Source organism: Oenanthe melanoleuca, chromosome 1 (assembly GCF_029582105.1).
Source record: "Oenanthe melanoleuca isolate GR-GAL-2019-014 chromosome 1, OMel1.0, whole genome shotgun sequence".
Classification (NCBI taxonomy): Eukaryota; Metazoa; Chordata; class Aves; order Passeriformes; family Muscicapidae; genus Oenanthe; species Oenanthe melanoleuca.
The window spans coordinates 32,539,919-32,563,475 of NC_079333.1; the positions used below are offsets into that span (position 1 = coordinate 32,539,919).

The 23,557-nt window shown below is 39.8% G+C and overlaps 1 protein-coding gene across 2 annotated transcripts in view; it reads left to right on the top strand.

The window, feature by feature from the left end:
- Nucleotides 1-23,557, top strand: part of DLG2 (discs large MAGUK scaffold protein 2) — a 963,673-nt gene that overhangs the window by 134,898 nt on the left and 805,218 nt on the right. Inside the window, exon 5 of one of the 2 annotated variants that reach the window (XM_056503649.1) lies at nt 9,365-9,463. In XM_056503649.1, the coding sequence (XP_056359624.1) occupies nt 9,365-9,463 (99 nt within the window). Of the gene's footprint in view, nt 1-9,364; nt 9,464-16,186; nt 16,693-23,557 lie in introns of those variants that run through there. The other variant, XM_056503680.1, reaches the window with a different exon arrangement.

Genomic DNA, 23,557 nt, shown 5'->3' on the forward strand with positions numbered 1-23,557 from the left:
AAGTAAAAGTCATGACAATATTATTCAAGGCTTTGATTTTGTGGTTTTGTTGATTGTTTGAGGTTCTTTTTCCTTTTATTTAATGCAGGCTTTATATTCTTGTATTAGTGTAAAACACCTTTGATCATCCTAAATATCACTTTATAATACATCAGTCCTGCTCTCAAAATGGAACTGGTTTTATTACTGCTATTGAGTAGACTGACTTAATTTCACCATTTCTGGCAAGAAAAAGAACAAAATTTAATCTCAAGTGAAATGTGGATAGCTTCCTCCTCTGTAATTTCTCTGGAGGTGTGTGTAAATAGGAAGAATCTGTGTGGGCCAGTGGAGGAGACAAGAGATTGGTTTCTATTCTTGGATTTGCTATGGACCCGCAGCACATCATGAGATAAATCAGAATTCACTTTATCTGAGTGACTTCTTATTTAAGCATATTTCCTGCAAGGTTATCATGAAGCACATAGCAGTCTTGGCTATTTCTCCTGTTTTGAGTTAGAATCACAGAAGGGTTTGGGTTGGAAGGGACCTAAAGATCTTCTGTTCCAATTCCCTGCCATGGATAGAGATACCTTACAGTAGACCAGGCTACACAAAGTCCCATCCAACCTGGCCTCCAACACTTCTGTGGATGGAACATCTGCAGCTTCTCTGGGCAAATTGTTCCAGTGCCTCACCAGTCTCTTGGAAAAGAATTTCTTCTTAGTATCCAACCTAGACCTGTCCTCTTTCAGTTTAAAGCCATTCTGCCTTGTCCCATCACTACATGACCTTGTCAAAGTCCCTTTGCAGCTGTCTTGTGGCCTCTCTATGTACTGGAAGGCTGTAATCTTGTCCTAAACTAGATCATGTCCTAAACTCTGTGTGGTCACACACATACAGACTCTTCTGACAACTGAGAGGGATACAGTCCTTTGAAAGCAACCATTCTAACTCTCCTGACCAAGTAGAGGTATAGTTAGGAATAGAAGAAGAGCTGTCCCCAGAGGCCAAGGCAGCTCACAGGAGCCATTTCACTAAGTCCTGCTCCATCAAAAACTCTGCCCTTACATTCATAAATGCCTTATTATCTCTAATCTGAGGTCAGTCCCTGCCAGCTGTATGGAACAATGGTAACCAAGCAGTTCCTCACCTTGCACCTTAATATAATTGGTACTAATTAATGGAGTCTCTCTCATTATGACTGTTGCAGGGAACCAGATAGAAATGCAACATCAGCAGTTAGGTAATTGCAATTTAATTGAAAAGTGCCCATTTGCAGGGGTGCAGAGTTGGGAAAGGTCAGTGGGCAACAGCAGGCTCTGCTGCACTGCAGAGAGCGAAGGACAAAGGCTGTCCTCATCTCCCTGTTCTTTCCATCATAGTGCCATTTGACTGCACCTTTGAAAGATTTGGTCCAAATCCTTGGAGGTCCTGAGGGTTTAGGAGCCAGTTCTGCTCCTGGATAAAAGTGTAGTTAGGCTCATTGTGCTATACCAGTGTGTATGAAATGTGGAAACTGCTCTGTGAGATCCTCCTGGCCTGGAGCACACTGCAGTGATTTCTGGTTTGCATCTCTGCAGTTATGTTCTCTGCCTCAAATCTATCATGCACCTTTCTGCAGAGTCTGATGTTCATTTAATTTATTTCTGATTTTCAGGGGAAAATGTACTAACTGAGGACTCAGACTTACTGTGTAGGTCCTCTGTTAAGAACTTGACCTCAAGCTATATATCCTAAGGGAGACTGCTGAAGTAGCAGTTGAGTTAAAGGGCTGTACATATCCTTGGGATTTTTAATAGACCTAACACTGAGCCCTGAAATTGGTAGGGAATTTTCCACACTGTGCCAGGAGCATCTTTAAAGAAAAATTATATTGGTTTCAAGAAGAATTAAATATGAAAAGCACAATTGAAAAACAGTATGGTATTATAGCAACCAAAGCAGTTGGCTTTTTTTTTTTTCTTTCCTAGTTGTTAAAAAAAAAATAAATCTACACTGATGCAATAAAAAATGACACAAGAGAATAAATGTATCAAGTTGTTATGGCAACTGAAATATGTAGGTTGGAATTTATGTATCCAGAGCTTCTATGTAAGTAAAATAAACATTATCCTTGCTAATTAAAATAGCATGCAAAGATTATTTAATTTAAAATCATTAGTCATGTTTTTCCTTACAATTAATGACTTTATTTTTTTTCTATTTCCAAGTATTTGCATTTGCTTCCAGCTGTGGTCTACTTGTGTTTTGCAGAACAGGATTGTGATTTCACTAATATGAGCTAAAGTGTGGAGGGAGTCCACTGCAGCTAATGAACAAAATGTGTGCAGGTGGGCACAACTGGAATCAAACCATGTGCTTTGGCAAAGGTCACTCTTGCTGCAGGTGACCTTTCTGCTTGCAGGGCCCCTTGGCAGGTGTCATTCCCCCATGCCTGAGGGGATCTCCCAGCAACCACAGCCCTCTGGCTTTCTCCTCAGTTTGATACAGTGCACATGGAGCTCCTTCCAGAGCCTCTTTCTGCATACAGCCTGCCGTCCTCAGCTGTAGGTTTTGCTTCCAAGATACTTTATGATAGTGAATTCTAAATGAGCATTCATTAATTATGTTCAGCCTTTTAATTTTTCTAGTCCTTTTCCTGCAGCCTTCATAAAGAGTTCAGTAATAGCTTCTGCTTTATTTGAAAGAAATAGATCTTTAATATCCCAAATTACTCTTCATGTTTTATCTCCTTTATGCCCAACAAAGTGCTGGCTGATAGCTGAAAGGTAAAGGAATGAGGATAATGATCTGCCTCAGATCCCAGTGAGCTGAGGAAAATGCATTTATTTAATGCTTTAATCTCATTCATTCTCACGTTCAGAGGTGTCTAAATTTGCCCTATGGAGTTTAAAAACACTGCTACCAGGAATGTTTTGGAAAATACCCCATCAGCAATTCATAAGTTAATTGTCTCCCTTTCTTGTGGGCAGATATCTGCCTGGCATGGAGCTACAGCTGGGTTGTGTCTTTGCCTGAAAACAGCAACCAGTCTGTCCAGTCTCCTTCTTTGAGTGTCATTTTCATGCATCTGACCTGTGGATTTTTTCTCTCTTCATCCTTGCAGCAGAGGTCATCTTTGTGATGGTTTTTATTCTCGTTTTTTCTCTTTACCACATCAGATCCTGCCAACCACTGCTATTCAGTGTGCCAGGTCTCAGCAGGGGTGACTGCTTGAGCAACAGCCCTCTCAAGGCTTGTGTTTGCAGGGGCTCTGGTGGCTGCACAGTGCCTGCTCGCTTCCCTTCCTGCTGTACAAATCATCACACATGGCAGAATCCACCCTTGTGTGACCTTAGTGACTCTGGGAGAGGGGATGCACGAGTGCCTTGATTTGTCTCCCAGCTAGAAAATAAAGCTCTGCACCAGCTCTTCTCTTTTCTGTCCCCTTACTTCTCTCTCCTGAGACCCCTTCTGGAATATTGCATCCAGATCACAATGTAGGAAAGATGTGGCCTGTTGGAGTGAGTCCAGAGGATGGGTACAAAGATGACCATAGGGTTGGGGCATCTCTCCTATGGAGTCAGGCTGAGACAGCTGGAATTTTCAACCTGGAGAAGAGAGGGCTCCTGGGAGACCTTAGAGCACCTTCCAGTACCTAAAATGAACTTATAAGAAAGATGGGCACAAACATTTTTGTGGAGCATGTAGTGATAGGACAAGGGGCAATGGTTTTAAACTAAAGGAGGGTAGATTTAGATTTATATATAAGAAAATTTGGTTTTTTACAATGAGGGTGGTGAAAGACTGGAACAGGTTCTTCAGAGAAGTGGTGGATGACCCACCTCTGGAAACATTCAAAGTCAGGCTGGCTGGGACTCTGAGCAGTCTGATCTAGTGGAAGGTGTGTCTGCCCATGGCAGAGGCATTGAAACAGGTGATCTTTAAAGCTCCCTTCCAACCAAACCATTCTATGATTCTATGACAATTGACACTGAGACAGAGCCTGGATCAGCAAAATGAATCCTGTGTCTGTCTTCTGGTTGGTCACCAGGCTTGAGTTTGTGGGGCCAGCTGACTCCAGCCAGCTTGATCTGAGCCCTGTCAGGGAGGAGAAAAGCTGATGCACGAGCTAGTGCCTCCTCCCTGCCTGAATTCCCTTTCCTGCCTGGAAAGCCAGTTGTCTTGCCAGTACAGCGCAGTAGGTAATTGTGTGATAGGGATAGTGAGGGAGATCACATCTTTGCTGGTCCAGCAAAAGTGACTACTCCAGTTACTGATGGCTTGGATGAGAGCTTTTGGATGAATGGTCAAATCTGTACTGGGGACGAGCAAATGCAAAGTTCACCAGTGACATTCTGACATCCAGAAACATGCTGAGAGCAAGATTTGCTCTCAGGAGGGTGGAGCAGCATTAAATCAGATCCTGACCTTTCTGAGACACAAGTCCACAGCCAGATAATTGTTCCTGAGCTGTAACACTCTTTAAGGCTGTCATAAAATTTTCTGAAAGGTTGAATCCATATTAGTTAAAGTGAAATCATAAAAATCCCAGGGCAAACTAAATATTACTGTAATATTTATGCTCACTTTCAAACACAGTAACTTAAAAAAAATTAAAACACTTGTGATGTGATTTGTACAGTAGGATCCATGCTCAAATGTGTATTTTTCTTCATTCACATTTACTGGTCATATTGGGAAGACTGGTGCAGAAGGGACTGAAGGACATTCTTACAGGGCTCTACAACATCACCCTGACTTAAGACAGCTGCAAAGTCTGAGCTAATGCAATGTGATGTGGAGCAAACCTTGATGTAATCAAAAAGTGAACAAGAAACTCTGAAATGGAAATAAAATCCTTTCTGACATCTAAATCATTTGACACAAAACTATGCCTTTCTATAGGGAGTTAAAAAAAATGAATTAGAAAAGAAAGCTCTGCTGTATTATTTCTGGATTGAAATTTAGGCCCAGCTGAGGAAAATTAAACTGCTTAACTTCTGTGGGATTATATTTCTGATTTTAGTTTCTAACATGGCCTGCTCTGGGATTGTCTGAGTTTTCAGTGATATTGAAAGTCATACCCTGTCAAAAAATTTGTTGAATGACATTTATTTGTGCAATAAGGAATAAAAGAGGCATAGAAATAGGACCAGCAAAGCACATCTTATGGTCTCTAGAATTATTTCTCTGCATGGCATTTCAGGAAAAAAACTCATCAAACCCTCAATGATGCTTTGTCTCCCACAGTCCGTCCAATATGTACAACTCTTACAACTTTTTTTTTTTTTTTTTTTTTTTTTTTTTTTTTTTTTGTGGTCCAGTGATGCTGACAGCATGTTTAGAGAGCTGTCAACTCAGTGTAAGTATGGCAGAAAGGTGCAGAGCTGGAGGACAGATCACAGGCACAGAAGGTGTTCGTGCTGTTGCTGGCACGTTGTAAAGGATGAACTTGACTTAGGTCCAGTTCTGGCTCACACACAGCTTGAGCAGAGTGAGAGCAGGTTGGCTGTACCTGGCACACAGGTGTGTGCATCCTGCTGAGCATCTCAGTTCAGCTCAGGTTGCTTCCTACTCCAGCATAGCTGCTGAATGAATTAATTTACATCAATGTCCTGTAAAATTGATAATTCCAGCATATATTATGTTGAAATGTAGCTTTTTAGATGTTCTAATGATTTTAAAATATGCTTGCTCTAGAAAAGGTAATTAAATAAAGGCAGTATTTCTCAGCACTATATGTTTCTGGGAGCATTTGGTTACCAGGATGATAGATTTTCTGACAGATATCCAAAAGCTAACAAATCACTGGGCTTTTTATTCCTTTCCTCTCCTGATACAAATCACTTGGGGCAAGCAGGCATTTATTGACAAGCTCTCATGATCAGCCTTTTCTAGCCACATATGTCCTAGAGAATATTCCAGGTGTGCAAATAAACTCAAAGTCCTGGAAGCAATATCCTAGAACATGGAAGAGCAGAATAAAGTTTGCATGTATATTTCCTGTTTTTTTTTTTTTAAATATTTTTTATATTCTCAGTGTTGGGCTTCCCTCCAAGAAATAAACATGTGGTAACTATTTGGGATAGTTATGCATTCCTCCTATTGATATATCCGATATAAATTCTGGAAATCCTATAAATTCTTATACTAGACTGGGGAATTCATCCACCATTACATGGTTTGGCTGCTGTAGGAGGACCTCCCATAGAAACTCATGGAAATCCCATATGCCATAATTGCCTGTGAGGGCAGATGCTCCTTCTGTTTGTTTGCTGGCTCAAACATGAACTGGAACCTGTTGCCTGCTGAAAGTGGAACTGGTGACTGGTCTTTCCTAACTCATATCTGTGTACTTTGGCAAAAAATAATCAGCCAGAGTTTTGTTGCCAGTTGATTGTGTCAATTGTGCCTGTCCTAAACAGCTACCTGCAAGATGTGTTATAAGCACAGATAAGCTTCACTAAGCACTGTTAAAATTAGCAAGGCAGGTAATGTGGCTACAGTTTTATTAATAAATATTTAAATAATACTGTGAGTTTGCATAATGAAAGAAATGTGTTGAAGAGATTATCGTCTAAATAGTATCTGCTAATTATAATCTAAATAGATTAGTGGTAATTATTGTGCAAAATTAGAAGGTTGCTTTAGTGTGATCTGCAAGGCTCATGGTTACTAACCATGTGAGTCAAGTTACCAGGTGAAGTTTTGGTCTCAGACCCAAATGGCAACATTTGCTTGTGAAATCTCTTCTGTTTCTCTGAGCAATTTGAAGAGAATAAGGTCATGCTTTCTTTTGTGAGGAGGAAGATAGAGTTGTTCCAGCTACCAGCCCTCTAGATGCAGGGGTGTGATAAAAAGTCTATAGTTTTGTCAGTAATTGTGGTTCAAGCTTGAAGTCATTATTTCCAGAACCTCCTGCAAGGATGTGTGAGCATGGTGCACGTTGTCCACTGCATTTGTGGTGTGTCATGGTGGGGCTGCCAGTCCTGCATCTCCTGGCCATGGCTCGGGAATAATGAGGTGTTGCTGAAACACTTCCTTTTGGCTATAAACAATACAAACAATTCTAAGCAGGATAGACTTTTTGTTGGCCTCCAAAGAGAGGGTTGTATGTAATCAAGAATAAGAGAAGACTCAAATCCAAGATTGTTGTTTTTTAATAAATCTGTCAAAATGCACAGCAAGTACACTTTCTGTCTCTTGGATTATGCAGTCCTATTTATTTCATGACGCAGAATTAAATATCTTTTGGTGTTCAGATGGATTTCTAATGTATGCTTTGTTTAGGTTGGGGAACCATATATTATTTGGCTAATGATTAGTGAACCTTAATGCACTGGAACAGAGAGATGTTCCAGATTTATTACAATCACTCTTGCTTGAGCTGTTTGAACCCCCCTAATGTCCTTGATTTTCTGCTCTTTACAATGAATTTGTGACCCATTTCCCTAAGGAAAACAATGGAAACATTTCATAGAATCTTATGACATTGTTTTATGTTCTTTCAAAATATTGGAGCCAACTAATGGTGAAAAATTTGAGAAAAAAACACATGAAATATAAACAAAGTAAGTTTCTTATCCCGTTTTGCAGCTGCACTCATTTGATAAATGTTACCATAGAAGTTTCTGCTGAAGCTTGTCAAACCCCTTTAGAAAAGTTGCAGGGACTGAGCTCCTTTAGGATCAGGATCCTTTAGATCTTGATGATTAGAGCAAATAAATAGTGTATTGATTTGAAGAGTTTATATTGTTGCCTGTAAATAATAACAATCAAAAACATTTATGTCAGGTATTAAAAAAAAGCAAAGATGGAATAAAAATGTTATGCATGCATTCCTCACAACACTAATTTTCTCTTCCTGAAAGAAATATTTAGGGAGTTGCTTGGATTTTTTGTAGGCTCTGAGGCAAGACCTGGGTTCAGTTTCCTGCTGTCCTTGAAAATTTTTGCCTCATTGTCTTTCTGTCCCTTACTCCCTTCCTGATTATAAATGGGGGATATTCAACACTCCTTGGTGACTAGAAACCAGCCAAGGGAACGAGTGGTTCCCATGTGAGGGCAGCTGTAACCTCAGGGAGGACTTGTGGAGTCCTGTGTGCTTAGCCCCATGTAGTGCAGACTGCTGGGTCTGATCCAACCTTTTTTACAGTTTTTACTGGAGCACAAGGCTCATCCATTGGTTCCAGTGAAGCAAGAAGCACGTGCCTAAGTAGTTGGCTGGGTTGGGGCCAGCACTCAGTCTTTTGCTGGACAGAGCCCTAAATAAACAACCTAGGATCAGAGGAGAGAACGTTTGCACATGCAAGTGTGATTTGGCTGTTTCTGTGGCACTGGCTTGTTGTTTCTAAGTTGTGCTGGCAAAGGCTGCTCTGCTCAAAATGCTACAATTCCTTGCCTGTTGTGTTAAAGTTGACTGCACTCCTGCTGCACAGGCTGTAACAGGATGGGTCTAATTCACTCAGGGTGCTTGTGATGCTGGGCACCCACAGACACTGAACTCTGCTGGAATCCTCCCTGCTTTCCTGTTTGCACTTTTGCAGAGTGCTCAGAAATGTTTTGAGATCTGAGTTAGAGGCACTAATCACGTTTCATTCAAAGGCTGACTCTTCAAGCACATTATTGCACGGCAGAGCATTGTAAACAGAGATGTCATTTGTAATATTTACTGTCTTAATGTAAAATCTAGAGTAATATATTAGATTTCCATCAGGAAAATTGAAAAAACAAATATAGCCATTTACTGTGTCTTCTGCCAAAGATATTATTTGAAGAAATACTGTGTGTTTTTGTGAGGGTTTTGTGTAAGCAATGTAAGATTGAAATCTGTATAAATGAAGGAAAAGTAACAAAAAATACATTTGAATTTAAAAGATTTACACATAAGGTTGGTAGTCAAGCATGAAACCTTTTAAAAAATGGTTCACTTAGGAGAATGTAATGAATTAGAAGTAAGAAAACAAACCAGATAATTTGTTTGTTGCTGTATGGAGATATATATTCCTTCAGCTACTCCAGATGATAGTCCCATCACGGTCAGCAGGGCTTTTTGCCAGAGCACTGTTTTCCTTCCTTATCTTTATGTTCTGTTGCTGAGAGCTGCAGAGCACCTTGAAAGCCTTCTGAAGTCACACAGAGATTCTGATAACATCATCTTGCAGATTCAGCCTATTAAGATTTTCTTAGACTTCCATGAAAGTGCCTATAGGATCAAATGCAGAAAGTTTTGCATGAAAAAACATTGAGGTGAAAATCTTCTGTATAAGCCACCTGATACTTATCTGAATTCAGGCTTCCCTTTTGTGTGTGCATGCTAATCTTTATGTTTAAATGTAATTGAATTAAAGCACATTTCTCAGCTACTTTATTTGTGTTTTTTTTCTACCCTGCTCTTTAGCCTGCAGCTTCCAATGGATCAGAAGGATCTGGCCAGCGTGGTGAACACAACAAGGAGAAGCTGACTTTTGAAAACTATGTGGTAGACATGAAGACAAAGGTATTGTCCACTCTTTTTTTGTGATGGAGAATTAAATCCTTGTTTAGTGAATTTTTGCTGGAGGTGAAATATGTAGGACATACTGAATTTGAGCTTCTGGATTTTTTAATTTCTGCTCAATGGCTGCATGTCCATTATCACATATGAATGATCCTTACGGCTGCAATTTATTGTGGTATATTGGTAGCCCTGGGTATTCTATGCTGACCTAGGCAGGATTTAATTTTGATTTTTATGTACAAGTCTGGTTCATCTTGTGATGGTTCTACAGATTTGCTGATCTCGAGGTGGTTTCATTTCAGTCTATTTTTGAAATTCAATTTGTTGTGCAGTTCATAGGTTTTATTCCAGGTGTTTTCAGTCTCTTAGTGTGTGTTGTAGTTTCTTTTTGGTCTGGAGTCAGTATGGAAGAATTTGAATGCCAGAAAAGCGATGATTTTTGTATGGGCAGCCTAATGATACCTATAATAAAACTCTGCTGAATAGCATTACTTCATGGCTGTGGTAAGGATCTGTGTTGCACTTCCCTGTCTTGCTGCATATGACAGCAAAGCCATAAGTGTTTCATTATAGTATCTCCATTATTTTCATAGGTTCATAACTTGGCTGGAACAATTCCCTTGGGCTTAGATATCATTATGTAGACTTTCAGCCCTGGTGTCATTGTGTATTTTTCCTTTTTGAAGTGAAACTTATTAAGTTTTCTTTCAAAGTAAGCAAGCTGGAAACGATGAAAAGAAAAGAGACATTACCTGAGCAAGTGTGCTTGTGTGGTACCTTGTAGACTTCAGCAAAAATTGTTTCCAACACTAGAAACTTGTGGATTTTTCCTCTTGTCTAAAGCTTTTCCACGAGCTTTATTTCCCTTTCTAGATCAATTTCTCTGTTAATTAAATTTTAAAAATCTAAAGATCTAATTTTCTAACATGATTTTCTGAGTTTCTTTGTTGCTTTGTTCCCAATTTCCCAATCAGAAAAAACTTTTATACCATATGGTAGCGTGGTGGTACTTGATAGTTGAAATACGAGAACATATATACTCATTGAAATTTGTCCTTATATTTATGTAATATTTTATTTCTCCAAAGCAAGGAGTTATGAAAAGTTTGATACACGCCCTAAATACGTTGTGTCCACAAGGATGTTGTGAAAATCATGGGATGTAGTTAATCTCTTCTCCATTTCACAACTTGTTTTCTGTTATGCATGCCCAGGTGAACAATGCACTGTCCTCCTACTTAGAGTCACTGCAAACCCTGGACTGGATGTTTCTCCATCAGCAATTCTATTCAGTACATTTTCATGCTGTTCGTGTACAAAGTGTACCTTAGTGGAAACTCTGAAAATTGGCAACTCCATTGCCAAACTCTAAGACATTCAGAGCTGTGAGTGGTGTTTTGTTCAGTTCTCAGTACCATGGGATAGCAGATAGCAGATGTTTTGGTTTTGTTTCCAGGAACTTGTGGTTTAGTGTGCCAGTTCACTTGAAAGCATCATTTTGTCTGATTTCTTTTTCGAGTGAGTGTGCTTGAGTGTTAGTGGCTGCCATGGCAGTGACACCTAGCTATTTAAGAGTGGCTACATGTTTGAACCTATGTGCCAGAGCTTTTCAGTTGCTGGTGATCAATTGGTGGTTAGATTTGCTTCCCCTGGCAGAATGCTCAAGGATGAAAATTAATTCTTCATTCATCATTAATCTTGAGAATTGAGAACCACTTCTGGACATACCACCCTTGAGTACCATGTGATTCTGTGGCAGAGCATCCCAGCCTGCATAAAGCCAGCAGAGCATTTGTAACTGAAGCATTTCTGTTTCATTTGGATGGGAGTAAGGGATTTGTGTGAAACAAGGAAAAAATTGTGGATTTGTATAGGAAGTAACAGAAAGAAAAAACATGAGGCATAAGTTTTAAACTAATGAAGGTTGCAGGGCTTTTGAAAGGCTAGCTTGTCCAAGGATCTTCACAGCTGTAGGATGGATCAAAGACTTCTTTCCCACACTCTGTGATGGTGAAAGTGCATGTCCTACAATTCTCCAAGTCATATTGTGTTCCCAGCTTGCCATACTGCCTTCTCACAGGCCCCCAAACTGGTGAGCATGTGGCAATGAGACTGCTGGAGAGGTTGCACTGTCTCAGAAGTGGATTTTTTGATTTTTCTTCTGGGGCAGTTGCTTGGCTAAAGTGGTGCGAGCTTCCTCATACTACATGAAGGGGTGGTAAGGTGGGAATATACTTGAAGTAAGAAGAGAGGGATTCCCCTCCACAGCTGTGAAGCAGAAACTATTATTCAGTGGCTGTTGAGCCTGAGGCCACTGTGGCCACCTGGGTGCACAGACCTTGTGGTGAAGGAGTGGAGCTGCCTGTCCATCTTTCCCTTCTCCCTGTGCCTATTTTACCATCTACCTTCAGGGCTTTGAGAGGCAAGGCCTGCTGCCCTACAAAAAAGAAAATTGTCTCTTTCTTCTCATTGGAAATACTACCAGCTGGAGAAATTGGTCAGGACTCCAACATTGATTGTGCTAAATAGCAGTGAAATTTGCCATGCACGGGTGAAGGGAATGATTCGTGTTACAGCTTCTGTCTGAGACTCTCCTGGGCCTCAGGCCAGTTGCAGAGCTGCTGCTCTTAGGGCTCCTGCAGTTAGGAGGGGAAGAATTGCTAATTTGGTGATCTTTAAATTAACACCAGGACTCCTGGGCTTCTGATTCAGCCTGGGAACTACATTAAAATTCCGAGTGACTACGGTATACAGAACGCGCTTTCTGAAATTTGTATTAACTTCTCTTTCTGGATGAAGAAGGATTTGTTCTGACATTTCATCTGTAATCCAGCTTTTAACTACATATTCAGGATCTACAAGATTAGTAGTTTCTCTCCCTCTTTTTTTTTTTTTTTTTTATTTTTCATTTTTAGTGTACCACGAAGCAGCCTTCATAAAGAAACTATCTCATGAGATTTTCCATTGTAGCACAAACTTAGATCACTTGAATCCTGATGTTAACCCACTGAGTAACCAGCTGGGATCCACAGGAACTGGATTCAAGTGGTATAAGTGAGCTCTGCTTGTAAAGACATAATTTGCCAACTCCATCAATTCCTCTCTTGGAAGATGTAATCAGGAAAGTATTTATTTGTAGCTTATTTGGATGCAATATAGAACCTGAAAAGAAGAAAGAGAATATAAACTGGGAATGTAATACCATCAACAAGTACTCCATAATATACAATTTAAGATACATTAGGAGTAAATAAATCTTTCTCTATATTTTTAAGAGCATGTGTGTGTTCACGTGTTCTCTGTGTAGGTGCACAGAGCTCTAGTCACTGGTTAAATTTTTCAAGATGCTGACATTACTAATTCAATGTTAACAGTCTGGTTAGATGCCTCCTTTCTTAGTGTCTATTCCAAAACTCAAAGATGCAGTGTTCTTGTTTTTAATAATCTCTACTCTTTGAATAAAAGAAAATAAACCAGTTATGCTTTTTAATTTTTTTTAGCAATCTATTTTTTTTTTACAGTTTTTGCTCTATAGTATTTGGGTTTCAAAAGAATTTAAGAAGTGTTTAAGAAGGTGCATAATGAAAGATTTTAAAAAAATCAGAATATTTTCTAATGATTTTAGCTTTTACAGGAGCTTGCTTTTACAAATACTGAATGCAGCAGGATGTTGCAGGCTCTGGTTCTAATTATAGTGGCCTAATTAAACCTTCTGCTTTGGTTATCCAAGTGGAAGTACCTGGATACAATGAAGACTTTAATGCCAGAAAGGAGCATTAAATTGTCTGGTGTAAACTGCATTAAAAGACCATCCCATTTTACCCACTCACCTCATATTGTTGGTTTTTGCATGACTTAAAAACAGATACCTAGGTAAAATTAGAGAAAGAAGCAGTCAGCTGGGCAGATGGTTTTCACACAGTGATCCACAGAGCCACTGGTGTCACAGTGGGAAATAGTTGTTATTCTTCCTATATTAAGGCTTCCCAAGAGTCAGAGCTCATCACAGAGGTTATTTTTTACCATCTAAGTTGATTATGAGCAACTATAAACCATGTCTTTTCACCCCAGATGGCTGCTCCTCAATTTTTTTGGTTCTGGGTCAAGCCTTTCTATAGTAGATTTCAGTCAGGATCATATGTACATATAATAGGAAGGCTGGAAGAACAGAGGAAAAAATAGAACTAAGCAGTGATATGACCTCCAGAAATTAGAGCAAAAGGAGGTGGTTCTAATGAAGGGCGAAATAGTGCTAAGGATTTGAAAATCTTATTCTTGGGGAGGAAAAGAAGAATGGAAAATGTACCTAGTTGGAGACACAAAATTAAGAAGCTCAGCCTCTTTTGGGGGTCTGGGATGGGGTGTTAATGGAAATAAGGGACTGGATCTTTGAAGAAACACTGGAGACCCATTGACAGTCATCTGTTGCCAGTCATTGTGTGTTAGAAGCTGTGACCAGGAACCCTGGCAACCAAAATCAGCCTGTGGAAGTTTGAAGTTGGGGTCTGCATCCCCAAAAGCCTGTCTTCCTCCTGTTGGGGTTATGTGAGATTATGGGGGTAACAAGTAGGTGGCAGTATTTTAGGGAGCAAACTGTTCAATTATGTATTAAGCTTGAGGAACACATGTGCAAATCTTGGCCTGTTAAATGCTCATTGTCATATTTAATGGAAGGAGGTGACAGGCAAAAACTGGAGGAGTGCAAGAGGAAGGTTTTTGGTACACTGAGGGAGCTGGGTGAGTAACATTCATGTAAGCATCCCCAAGGGTTGAAAGCCTCTGTTTTTCAAATAAACTTTAAATAGGATCATGAATTCACTGGGATCATCTCACAAGAGTAGAGTTGCAAGTAGAAGCATTTACAGATCATGCACTTGGAGACCAATTTCAAAATACATCTCCATATGCCAGTTTCAAGTCTGAGATGAAATTTTACAGCCAAGGTAATTATATGTATGAGATGCTTTGCACCTTGCTAAATCAGCTTGAATCTATCAATTAGAAGAGAACAAACTGTTGAGTGCTTTACACCCAAGTGTTAAAATATCTGCTGATTTTAGAGTTGACTGAATTCACTTTTAACTGATAATGCTTAGAGCACAAGGGTGGCTTATGTTACACCATATTAGTGGCTTAATTTCCTCTTAAGGAGACATTTAATTGGGTCTTACTTCAAGGATGTTTGGAGGTTCCCTGTTTCATGTAATCTATAGTTTAATAAACTTGCCTGTTTGGCTGCTGGACTAAACCTCAATAGGGAGAAAGCCTGCAGGTTCTAGCACAGCTGTAAACACAAATCAAGTTTGTTTTGTGCACAAGCGTTTGCTCAGAGTGAGTTAAAGCCTTAGACACAGTTTTAAGTGCTCTGGAGACTTTCTCTTTAAGATGCTGTATCCACCAGGACTTTAATAGTTGGGGGAGGGTTGATTGCTCTCTGACCACATATCTGATTCACTATGGATTTTGTAACTTTGGTAGCAGTGACCTCATTTTGGCAAAATAATGTGTGTCATTTAGCGAGCGTCTCACTGCTCCAACAATCACGGGAATATTAGGGTTATAACCTCAGTAATTTATGGAAGAGAGATGACTCTTAAATACTCTTTTATTTTCTTGAAAAACTTATTTTATTAAAAACATATTTTAGCTCTGAGTGAGAATGAGAGATCCTCAGCAAAGCACCCAGGGGAGATTGTGCTGTCCAGTGTGTTGAAAAGGTGAATTGTAATGTATGGGTGTCTAGACATTTCCTCTTGTTGCTGTCAACAGTCCAGTTGGCTGTATTTTTTTTTTTTTCCAGTGAATAGGAGCATTGATTTTCCTCTCTCTTTGGCCAGAGCTTTCATTTTACATATCTTTCCCCTTCTGAATCTCTTTCTCTCTCCCTCTCTCTCTCTTCTTCTATCTGGAAGAGAGGGAAGCCTGTAAGAGCTGACAGCAAGCTTTCTAACTCAGAATGATTCATGTAAAACACCTGAAAGGCAAGCTCTGCACCAGCATCACTGCAAGAAAGGTAGGGCTGTGGGGGCTTAAACTGTCTGTAAAACTCCAAGTAAAACGTAGAGAACATGAGATAAACAGATTAAGTCTGTGAATCTGTCAATGGTGCAAGAAAAGTTTGGGAGAGAATTTAAGGAGTGTTTAAGCACTGTTGCTAAAGGTGCTTTCTTTTAATTAAGTTTGGTGTATTTTTCATAGTTCAGTAAAAAAAAAAAAAAAAAAAGGTTCCCTTACAAAGCTTTGAATAATGTATATAATGTAGGGGTTTTTTCGATGGGTGGTAAACTATAATTATATCACTGTTGTGCTTGACAGATCCACGTGCATGTGTAAATATGCAAATCCCGGTTCCTTCCCCTGACTGCTTTTTTTCTGCTATAGCTGAAGTTCGCCTTATCCAGCTGTTATTTATATTCTCTTCCCAAATCCGAATCTGACCCAGTAATTCAGAGCAATTGTAGCTGTGACGCACGAGTTCTCGCACGCACCTTCATGTTTCAATCATGCACTTCCAGCAATGTGTGTTTGTAGGAATCATGCTCTCAATAAAACCCCTTACAACCCAAAGCAGTTGTTTTGGCAGAGAAGTGACAGGCTGTGATAGATGGGCCCGATAGTTGTGTGTTTTGTGCTTGCTCTGAGTTAGTAGGGAAGAGGAGGGAGAGAGCGAGTGAAAGGGGGGAGGAAAAAAGAGACAGGGAAGGAGAGAGCGGGAGGGAGAGAGATTGAGAGAGAGAGAGAGAGAGCGAGAGAGAGGCTGAGAGAGAGAGAGACTTGGCAAGGGAAATCTTATGGGTATACTGAAACAGCAGATCAGAATTGTGAAACCAGAGCTAGGGCTGAAATGTGATGCTTTTGCTCTTTTGTGCTTGTTGTGGTTCTCATCTTCCCATTTAGAGGGCTGCATACCATTCAACAGCATATTTTGATCTCAGATTGAACAATGCAGCAATCAAGCCTGATAAGCCACCTGGAAGTTTTGCTTGAGACGATTTCTAGTGGGTTTACTGATCCCTGTGAACATCATGACTGCCTTTAGCATTGTGGAGGAGGACTCGAGTTTCTTATGAGGGCCCCACTTGGAAAAGCCGGCTGTGCAGAATCAAGCCTCCGGTTCTGTTCATGCTATTCAAAAGCCTTTCCTCACCCTTGCTGATTTATTTTTATGATTTACATACACTCCTGTGGAGATTTACAGAATGGATTGTCTGTGCATTGTCACGACCAAGGTAGGACTGGAAACATTGCTGTTCTCTGTACATATTTCTCTGCTATTTTTCTGTTCCTGTAATTAAATAGATTGAGCATGTACTGTGTCAGGTTGCAAGATAAAGTGATGAATAAGCTTTGCTTCCTCAAGCATTTTGTTCTCTTTATCTGTAGATTATGCAGTTTGTTTCTATATGCCTTCCTAAATGATATGCTTTTTACTTATTTTTTGCTAGCAAAAGGAAAAGAATTTCATATTTTATCTTAGCTTATGCTTGTGTCTATTAATAACTCTAGCAACTAGAGCACTTTCAGAATACATGGTATACGGCACATCTTTTCTCAGCTTATCAGTTTATTCTGTAAACTAAAGAATAATAAAGAAAGGGGCATTATATGGGTCCTAGGATTTTAAGGAGGCCAATCAGATGTAGTTTAGATAGTCATGGTGTTTCTGATTGGAGAGATGCAAGTTTCTTGTGGCTTATTGTGGCTTTTTTTGGAAAAAAAAATTGATTAGTTTGCCTCTCTAGGCCTGAAAAATAAAAATGCCTAGGTCCCAATTCAGCACTTTTATACTGATTTTAGATCTAGCTGGGCTGTTTGGAAACAGTCCTTTTAAATAACTTCTTCTGAACATGAATATAGACACTTTCTTTTCCACAACAGCGGTGTCAGGCTAAGGACCTCAGGGTTAGGGACACTTCCCAACCCATAGATCTGGTGTAGGGATAAGTTGAATGATTCCTTGAGACATCCTCAAACTTATCAAACTAAGTTAATACTAAATGGCAGGGAAGAAGGATGATGAGGGAACTCCCTTTCTGCTGCTCCAGGGCAGGCAGCTCGGCGCGTGTTGGCAGCCGCCTTTGCACGTGGTGGTGCTGGGGTTTAGGACGAGCAGGGCACATCCAGCTTTGGGGTTCACCACTGTGCTCCCTGCTCTGCCTTACTTCTGATGAATTCCATCATTTCCACAGGGCTTGCAAAATGCCTGGGGTGGCCAGAGCACCTGAAGGCTCAACAAATGTTTAGGCAAAGCAGGGGTTAGCACTGCTGTCATCACTGCTGTCATTTTTTGCGTCACAGCTATGCAGAATGGGGACACCCATCTGCAATGTGGAGAAGGTCTGGAAGATATTGCCTGGGCACTCATGGGCAGCAGAAAGGGGTGGTGGGTGGCCACTGCAGAGAGCATGGAGCACAGTGGAGCCATGGAAACAGATGCCAGCTGTCATTCCCATCTTGCTGGTGGAAACACCCATATGGGAAGAGAACAAGAGGTAAATGAGGCCACAGAAGGAGGATAAATTGGAGGGGGCTGTGGCCTCATTCATTTCCTGTTCTTTCCGTGTCCTCCTGGCTCCCACAAGCCATGCTGAATCTGAGATCATATCCTCAAGCAGCCCTGGAGCAGAGCAGGGACACCTGTGGGTACCTGTTGATGCAATACCATTGAAAAGTGCTCAGCAGTGGAGGTGCAGCACTGCTGAACAAAGCTGGGATGCAGAAGCACGCTAAACATCCAGTTTTCACACTCCTGAGTGTTGCTTTCCAGTTCAAAAGGTTGAAAAGAAGAGCTGAAATTAGCCTTACTTCTGGGTGTCTTGTTGTGCAGTGGGGACCTGCAATTGCATCCATGCTTGGCCTAGAGACTCTGGGATGGAGGTGCATAGGAACTGGATTTGGGACAGGGGCATAAGTCAAGTTCTAAGATGGTATAATTGGAAAAGAACATGTCCCAGTACCTTTATTTTTATGTGTCAAGAGACATCACTTATTTAGTTTACAAATTGGTGCTGAAAGTTTTCCAGTGAATATTTTCCCAGGGCCTTCTGGGAAAGAACAAACATGGATTCACTGCCAGCTCACTGCTGCTGCTGCCTTGAGCAGGGCTCCCATCTCCATATACACACATTTTTCCTCTCAGCTTCTCTGTCTCTTGAATCCAACACTGAGTGTCTGCAATGATCTGAAAGTCAAGCATGTGATTGAGCCTCAAATATTCAACTCCAGATATTCAGTCTTTGCTGCCAGCTCTGGTGTTGGAACGAGATACAATGTGAATTGTACGTGGCTTGCTATTTGCATGCATGTGGGAACAGCATAATATATGTAATTGAGCTGAATAATGGCAAAAGTCTAGTTTCAGAACACTTTCATACTGCAACAGCTTGAAACCAAAGAAGTTGCAGTGATTTGCTTGTCTTACTTTGTGCCATATTTAAGTGGCTGGACCAGTATTGTATTGGTCCATAATCTGATTTTACTTGCTTTATTTTTATTAGAATAACTCTCCTTTCATTAAAACAGCAGAATTTTTTATCTGTTTATGCTATTTTCAACAGTACAATAAAAGCAGACCTTTTTCAGAAAAAAAATTGTTATTTAAAAAAAAATTCATAATAATGAATTCTACAGAGCAACAGTGTGGTCATTTTTGACCTCAGATCTGTTAATTGTCCATATTTGAATAGCCATTTGTCTGATTTATGCAGATAATTGCCATTCTTTGTCTTGAAAAAGTGGACCTCGATGTCAGAGGGAGTAAATACATCAGGTTTATTCTTCAGTTCTTAAGTAATAAAAAGGGTGTAAAAGACAAATGCTTTTAAAACTGCAAAGATGAACACTGTTTAAAGAGTTGACATTTTTAACACTTGATCCTTAAATTTAGTCTGGAATTTTTGGTATTTTCGCATTATAGAAAATGACATAAATGTGTTGGAGTGAATGTGCCCTTGTAGTTTATGTTCAATGGAACTTACAGATCCTGCTTTGAACTCTGTGTGGTAAAAGATGGCATCTAATAAAATTAATTTCTGATATACCTTGCCAAATCTTAAATCCTACTGATGGTTTTTCAGCCAAAGTGTAGAGTATGTTTAAGATAGATTTAAGATATTAATTTGTACAATTCTTCCCCTTCTTTTTATTTCCTTCATTTTTCCATGCATTTCTGAGCACAGGACTACAGAAATGCTGAATCAGTCAAGGACAGCTTCTTATGGTTGTCCTGGTTTTTTTTAATTGATCATGTTCCCAGCATAACATCTTTCCTTTACTGTCACATAAAGCACATTAATTGGTGGCATTATTTTATCATTAGAAGGAATTCTGTTTAAATTAAAGCTTAGGTTCAGCCTCCATCCCAGTGGGAGCACCAGGAGTTTTTGAAAGGGAAGAACATTCCCACTGTGCCTCCCAACAGGCAAAGGCAACATGCTGTCCTCTCCTCTAGGCAGCAGCTCTCCTTCCATCCTTCTGTCTTTTACAGACTTATGAATACAATGGGAGCTGCCACTGGTGAAAAAGGACATAAATAGCTCCATGTCCTTCACTGTAACAGGGGCTGCTCCCCTGGAACCCCCCCTTCTTGGCATTAGGTGGCGTGGAAAATATGATTTGTTTTTACTGGGAAAAAATCCCAAAAGCTTTCTGGCACTATTTGCTAGAAAGGAAAGCTCAGAGGTGGCAACTCTGCAGACTTAAAACCCAGAAGGCCAATGGCAGGGCTAGCTAAAAACTTTCTCTCAGGAGAGAGATTTTAAAACTTCCTGGGCAATCTAGACTAGTGGTTTAGCATCCTTTACATCAGTAACATCCCTAAGAACTGTCAGTGTTGGCTGCCACTTGTTTTGTTTGGGAGTTGTATTTTGAGGTTTGCTTAAGATCTCAGATTTTATCACCTGAATGCTTCTGTGTACACCAACAAGAGACACCACTTAAATAATCCAATTTTATTCAAGGATCCTAAACCACTTACCATTTGTGCCTGACTGCTAAGTTCTTAGCACTGAGCACTGGCAGCAGTAGGTTCCTGTGTCCCAGAACAATATCTTTCAGTTTGTAAAACAGAATTTGCCTTCAGAGCCAGGGAGAACACTCAGCTTGGTGTTTAAGCTACAGAAATAAATTCCTGCCATCAAAAAATTGAAAATTCTGCAACATTTACTTAATTTTAGAGATTCTTGCTGTTAGCTTCCAATTAAGTAGAGATTTATACCAGATTACTCACTACATAGGTCCTGCATTTAATTTGATTGTCACTGACCCCTATGGGGCAATTAATTGAAAATATGATTGTTCACATGACTGGAAAACTGGAAAAAATTTGATTGTGTTATTTTGTTTTGTTTTCTTGGTTTTTTTGTGGGTTTATTATTATTAGTAGTAGTAGTAGTAGTAGTAAAAAGTTCAGTTCATTCCACTAATGGAGAAGTTCAGCATTTTGGTTTTATTTTTGTAGATTATTTACAAATTCTGTAGTACTCCAGTTTGAAAAATTAACAATTTCCTTTATGTCTGCCCATCCAGCATCTTTTCTAAGAATTTAATTCACATGTTTAAAACAATGAAATAAAGACAGAAGGAAACACCCCTATTTTGTGTTGGTGCTGGGAAAAAAGCAGTAAGCTTGTTTATGTTGTTAACCCATCCTAAAGTTGCATGTGTACAATTTTGAGTGACAGGGTTGCCAGGAGCCAGCAACATCTGTCTATCCTATTTTCTTCTGCTCATCCAGCCATATATATGGAACAGGGGACACCACTGTGTGCACTTTAGGCAAAATTCTGAACAGATGTGTGATCAGAACTCACAATATGCATGATGGTCATGGAAAATAAGAAGGTACAATGGTCAGTGACAGGGCAAACACCTGGATTATTCCCTGGGTGTGCTATGACTTTTCTGTAGGTGTGTCCCACTCCATCACCCCAATTGTGGCATGAAGTTAAGAGTAAAGCAGAGGAGTGCTATAAAATGTGTCTGGCTAGTTCACTTTGAAACTACATTAAGTATATCTTTATAAGTCCTTGCTGATAGTGTGCAGTATTAGGGTAAGGCAGGAGCAGGTCTTGTATCCCAGTAGGATACTCCAGATTTTCTGAGTGAGAAGGAAAACATCATTCAGTATTTAGCCTGTAAAACTGGCTCCCAAAACCAGCTCAATTGATCTGGTGGGGGTTTTTAGGACATGGCTGAAGAATGGAAAAATATGGAGATGGCACCACTGGGGTGACCTCGCTGTTCCAGCCTCTCTGATTTAGAGTGGCAGCAGAAGCAGTTCTAAGCTCTGAGAAGGGCAGAATGGTCCATGGGAGCAGGTCCACACACTGTCTGCCAGCTGCTGGTCCCACTTTGCATCCACTAGAAGGTTCAGCTGAATTATTGATTATTTGGGCCTGATACAAATGCAAATAGCTAAGAGTTAGAATATTTATTTATGCTGAGGTGACTTTGTCATGGGCCTGTTGTCCCATCCCTTCTCCCCTGTTCGATTATGTTAATCTGAAAAAACTCATTATAGAGATTTTTAAAGGCATATATGTAGAGAATGAGGTTCAGTTTGTTTCGTGGGGCTTCTGCAAGATAAACTGTATGTGTCTGAGAAGCTGTAGATCAGTTCCAAAATTAGGAAATTATAGGTACTGAGGTTAACCAGTGCCTCAGGTGTTAACTAGTATAACCTTACCAAAACTAACTGAGCTGTAGAAAGCTATACTGCATGAGGATTTGATTTAAATTTAGCTGGATATGAAACAAACAAAAAAACCCCCACATTTTTGTGCCTGCATATTGTTAATAGATCTGGGCAACATTTGCTGTTTTTACTTTCCAAGACTCCAGGCTTTTGAATCATTGCAGTTTGGAGTCATAAACTGGGTAGCTAAGGGGTTTTTTGTGCTGAATTTCCTGGTTATAACAAACTGAAAACAAAGGAAACATAATGATTTTTCCCCCCAGAGATTCACATTTAGAAAAAATCAAAATCTTTTCTATAGTCATTATTAGGTGCTGATAAGCACTTCAAACTGTGGTGTTTTCCTGCCAGACCCTAAAAGTGTAATAGTGCTGAATCCATAAAATGTACATGTAATTTAGTAAAGTCTATTCTGAAGTGGTACTTGAGGACAGCTTTGATGAGTATGGCTTGGCTGCTGGCTAAACTGCACAGGCTTAGAGGAGTAGGAAGATCCTTTTCATTGATTACCATTTATCTTAGCTGGAGAACATACTCAAGGATGTTTGACAGATGGGGAGTGTATCTGAGTATTTATTGCAAATCTTTATTTACTAATGTTAAATTTTGGAACAGTTCTTGTGAGCCTCTAGCATTTGGATTTCAGACATTATGAATGTAAACTGATGAGACACATGTTGTCTTTTCTAGAAGAAATAAAATCATTTGGGGGGGAATTTCAAAAAAATTGCACAGAACAAACTAATGTGCACTGCATATATAATGTCTGGTAATTATATCTTGTCAAAAGCTGAACTTTTTTCTCCTTTATTCTTTAGAAATGTGATAATAGTCCCTTTTCCCTTGTAGTTAATTATAAATTTCAGGAAGAATTAAGTCTGTTAAATTTCTTCTTCCCTTCTTCCCCCTCCCTTGGTCTCTATGGCAGCAGCAGGAATGGAAGGGAATTACTTTGATCTCCATTTCTGGGTGACACTTCGTTTCTTCCGAGCACTGACCTTGTTTAGTGCAACTGAAATTTTCAATAGATTTCATTAGATTATAATTTGGTGGCTTTAGAGAGATGTCTTTATTGAGACTGGTTATGAGCTATGAAAGGAGAAGGATGATTTTTTTTTTCCCCCATAAATCTATGAAGAGCTCTATAAACTGAGAGCAGAAAATGTTCAATTAACAGCTCAGGCAGATATGGCTGGGGCTCAATACTGCACAGCAGTGGAGATCTGCAGAGCTGAGAAAAGGTGGAAGACACTGAGCAAGAAAAAGAAAACAAGAGAGCTTTATGCTGCCTCAGAAATAGTGCTGCTCAATGATAGCAGAGCTATATATCTTTAGCAGGTCCTTTTTCTGATATTTGGAAGACCTGAGTGAAGGTGGGAAGATAATTTCCCAGTGAGAAG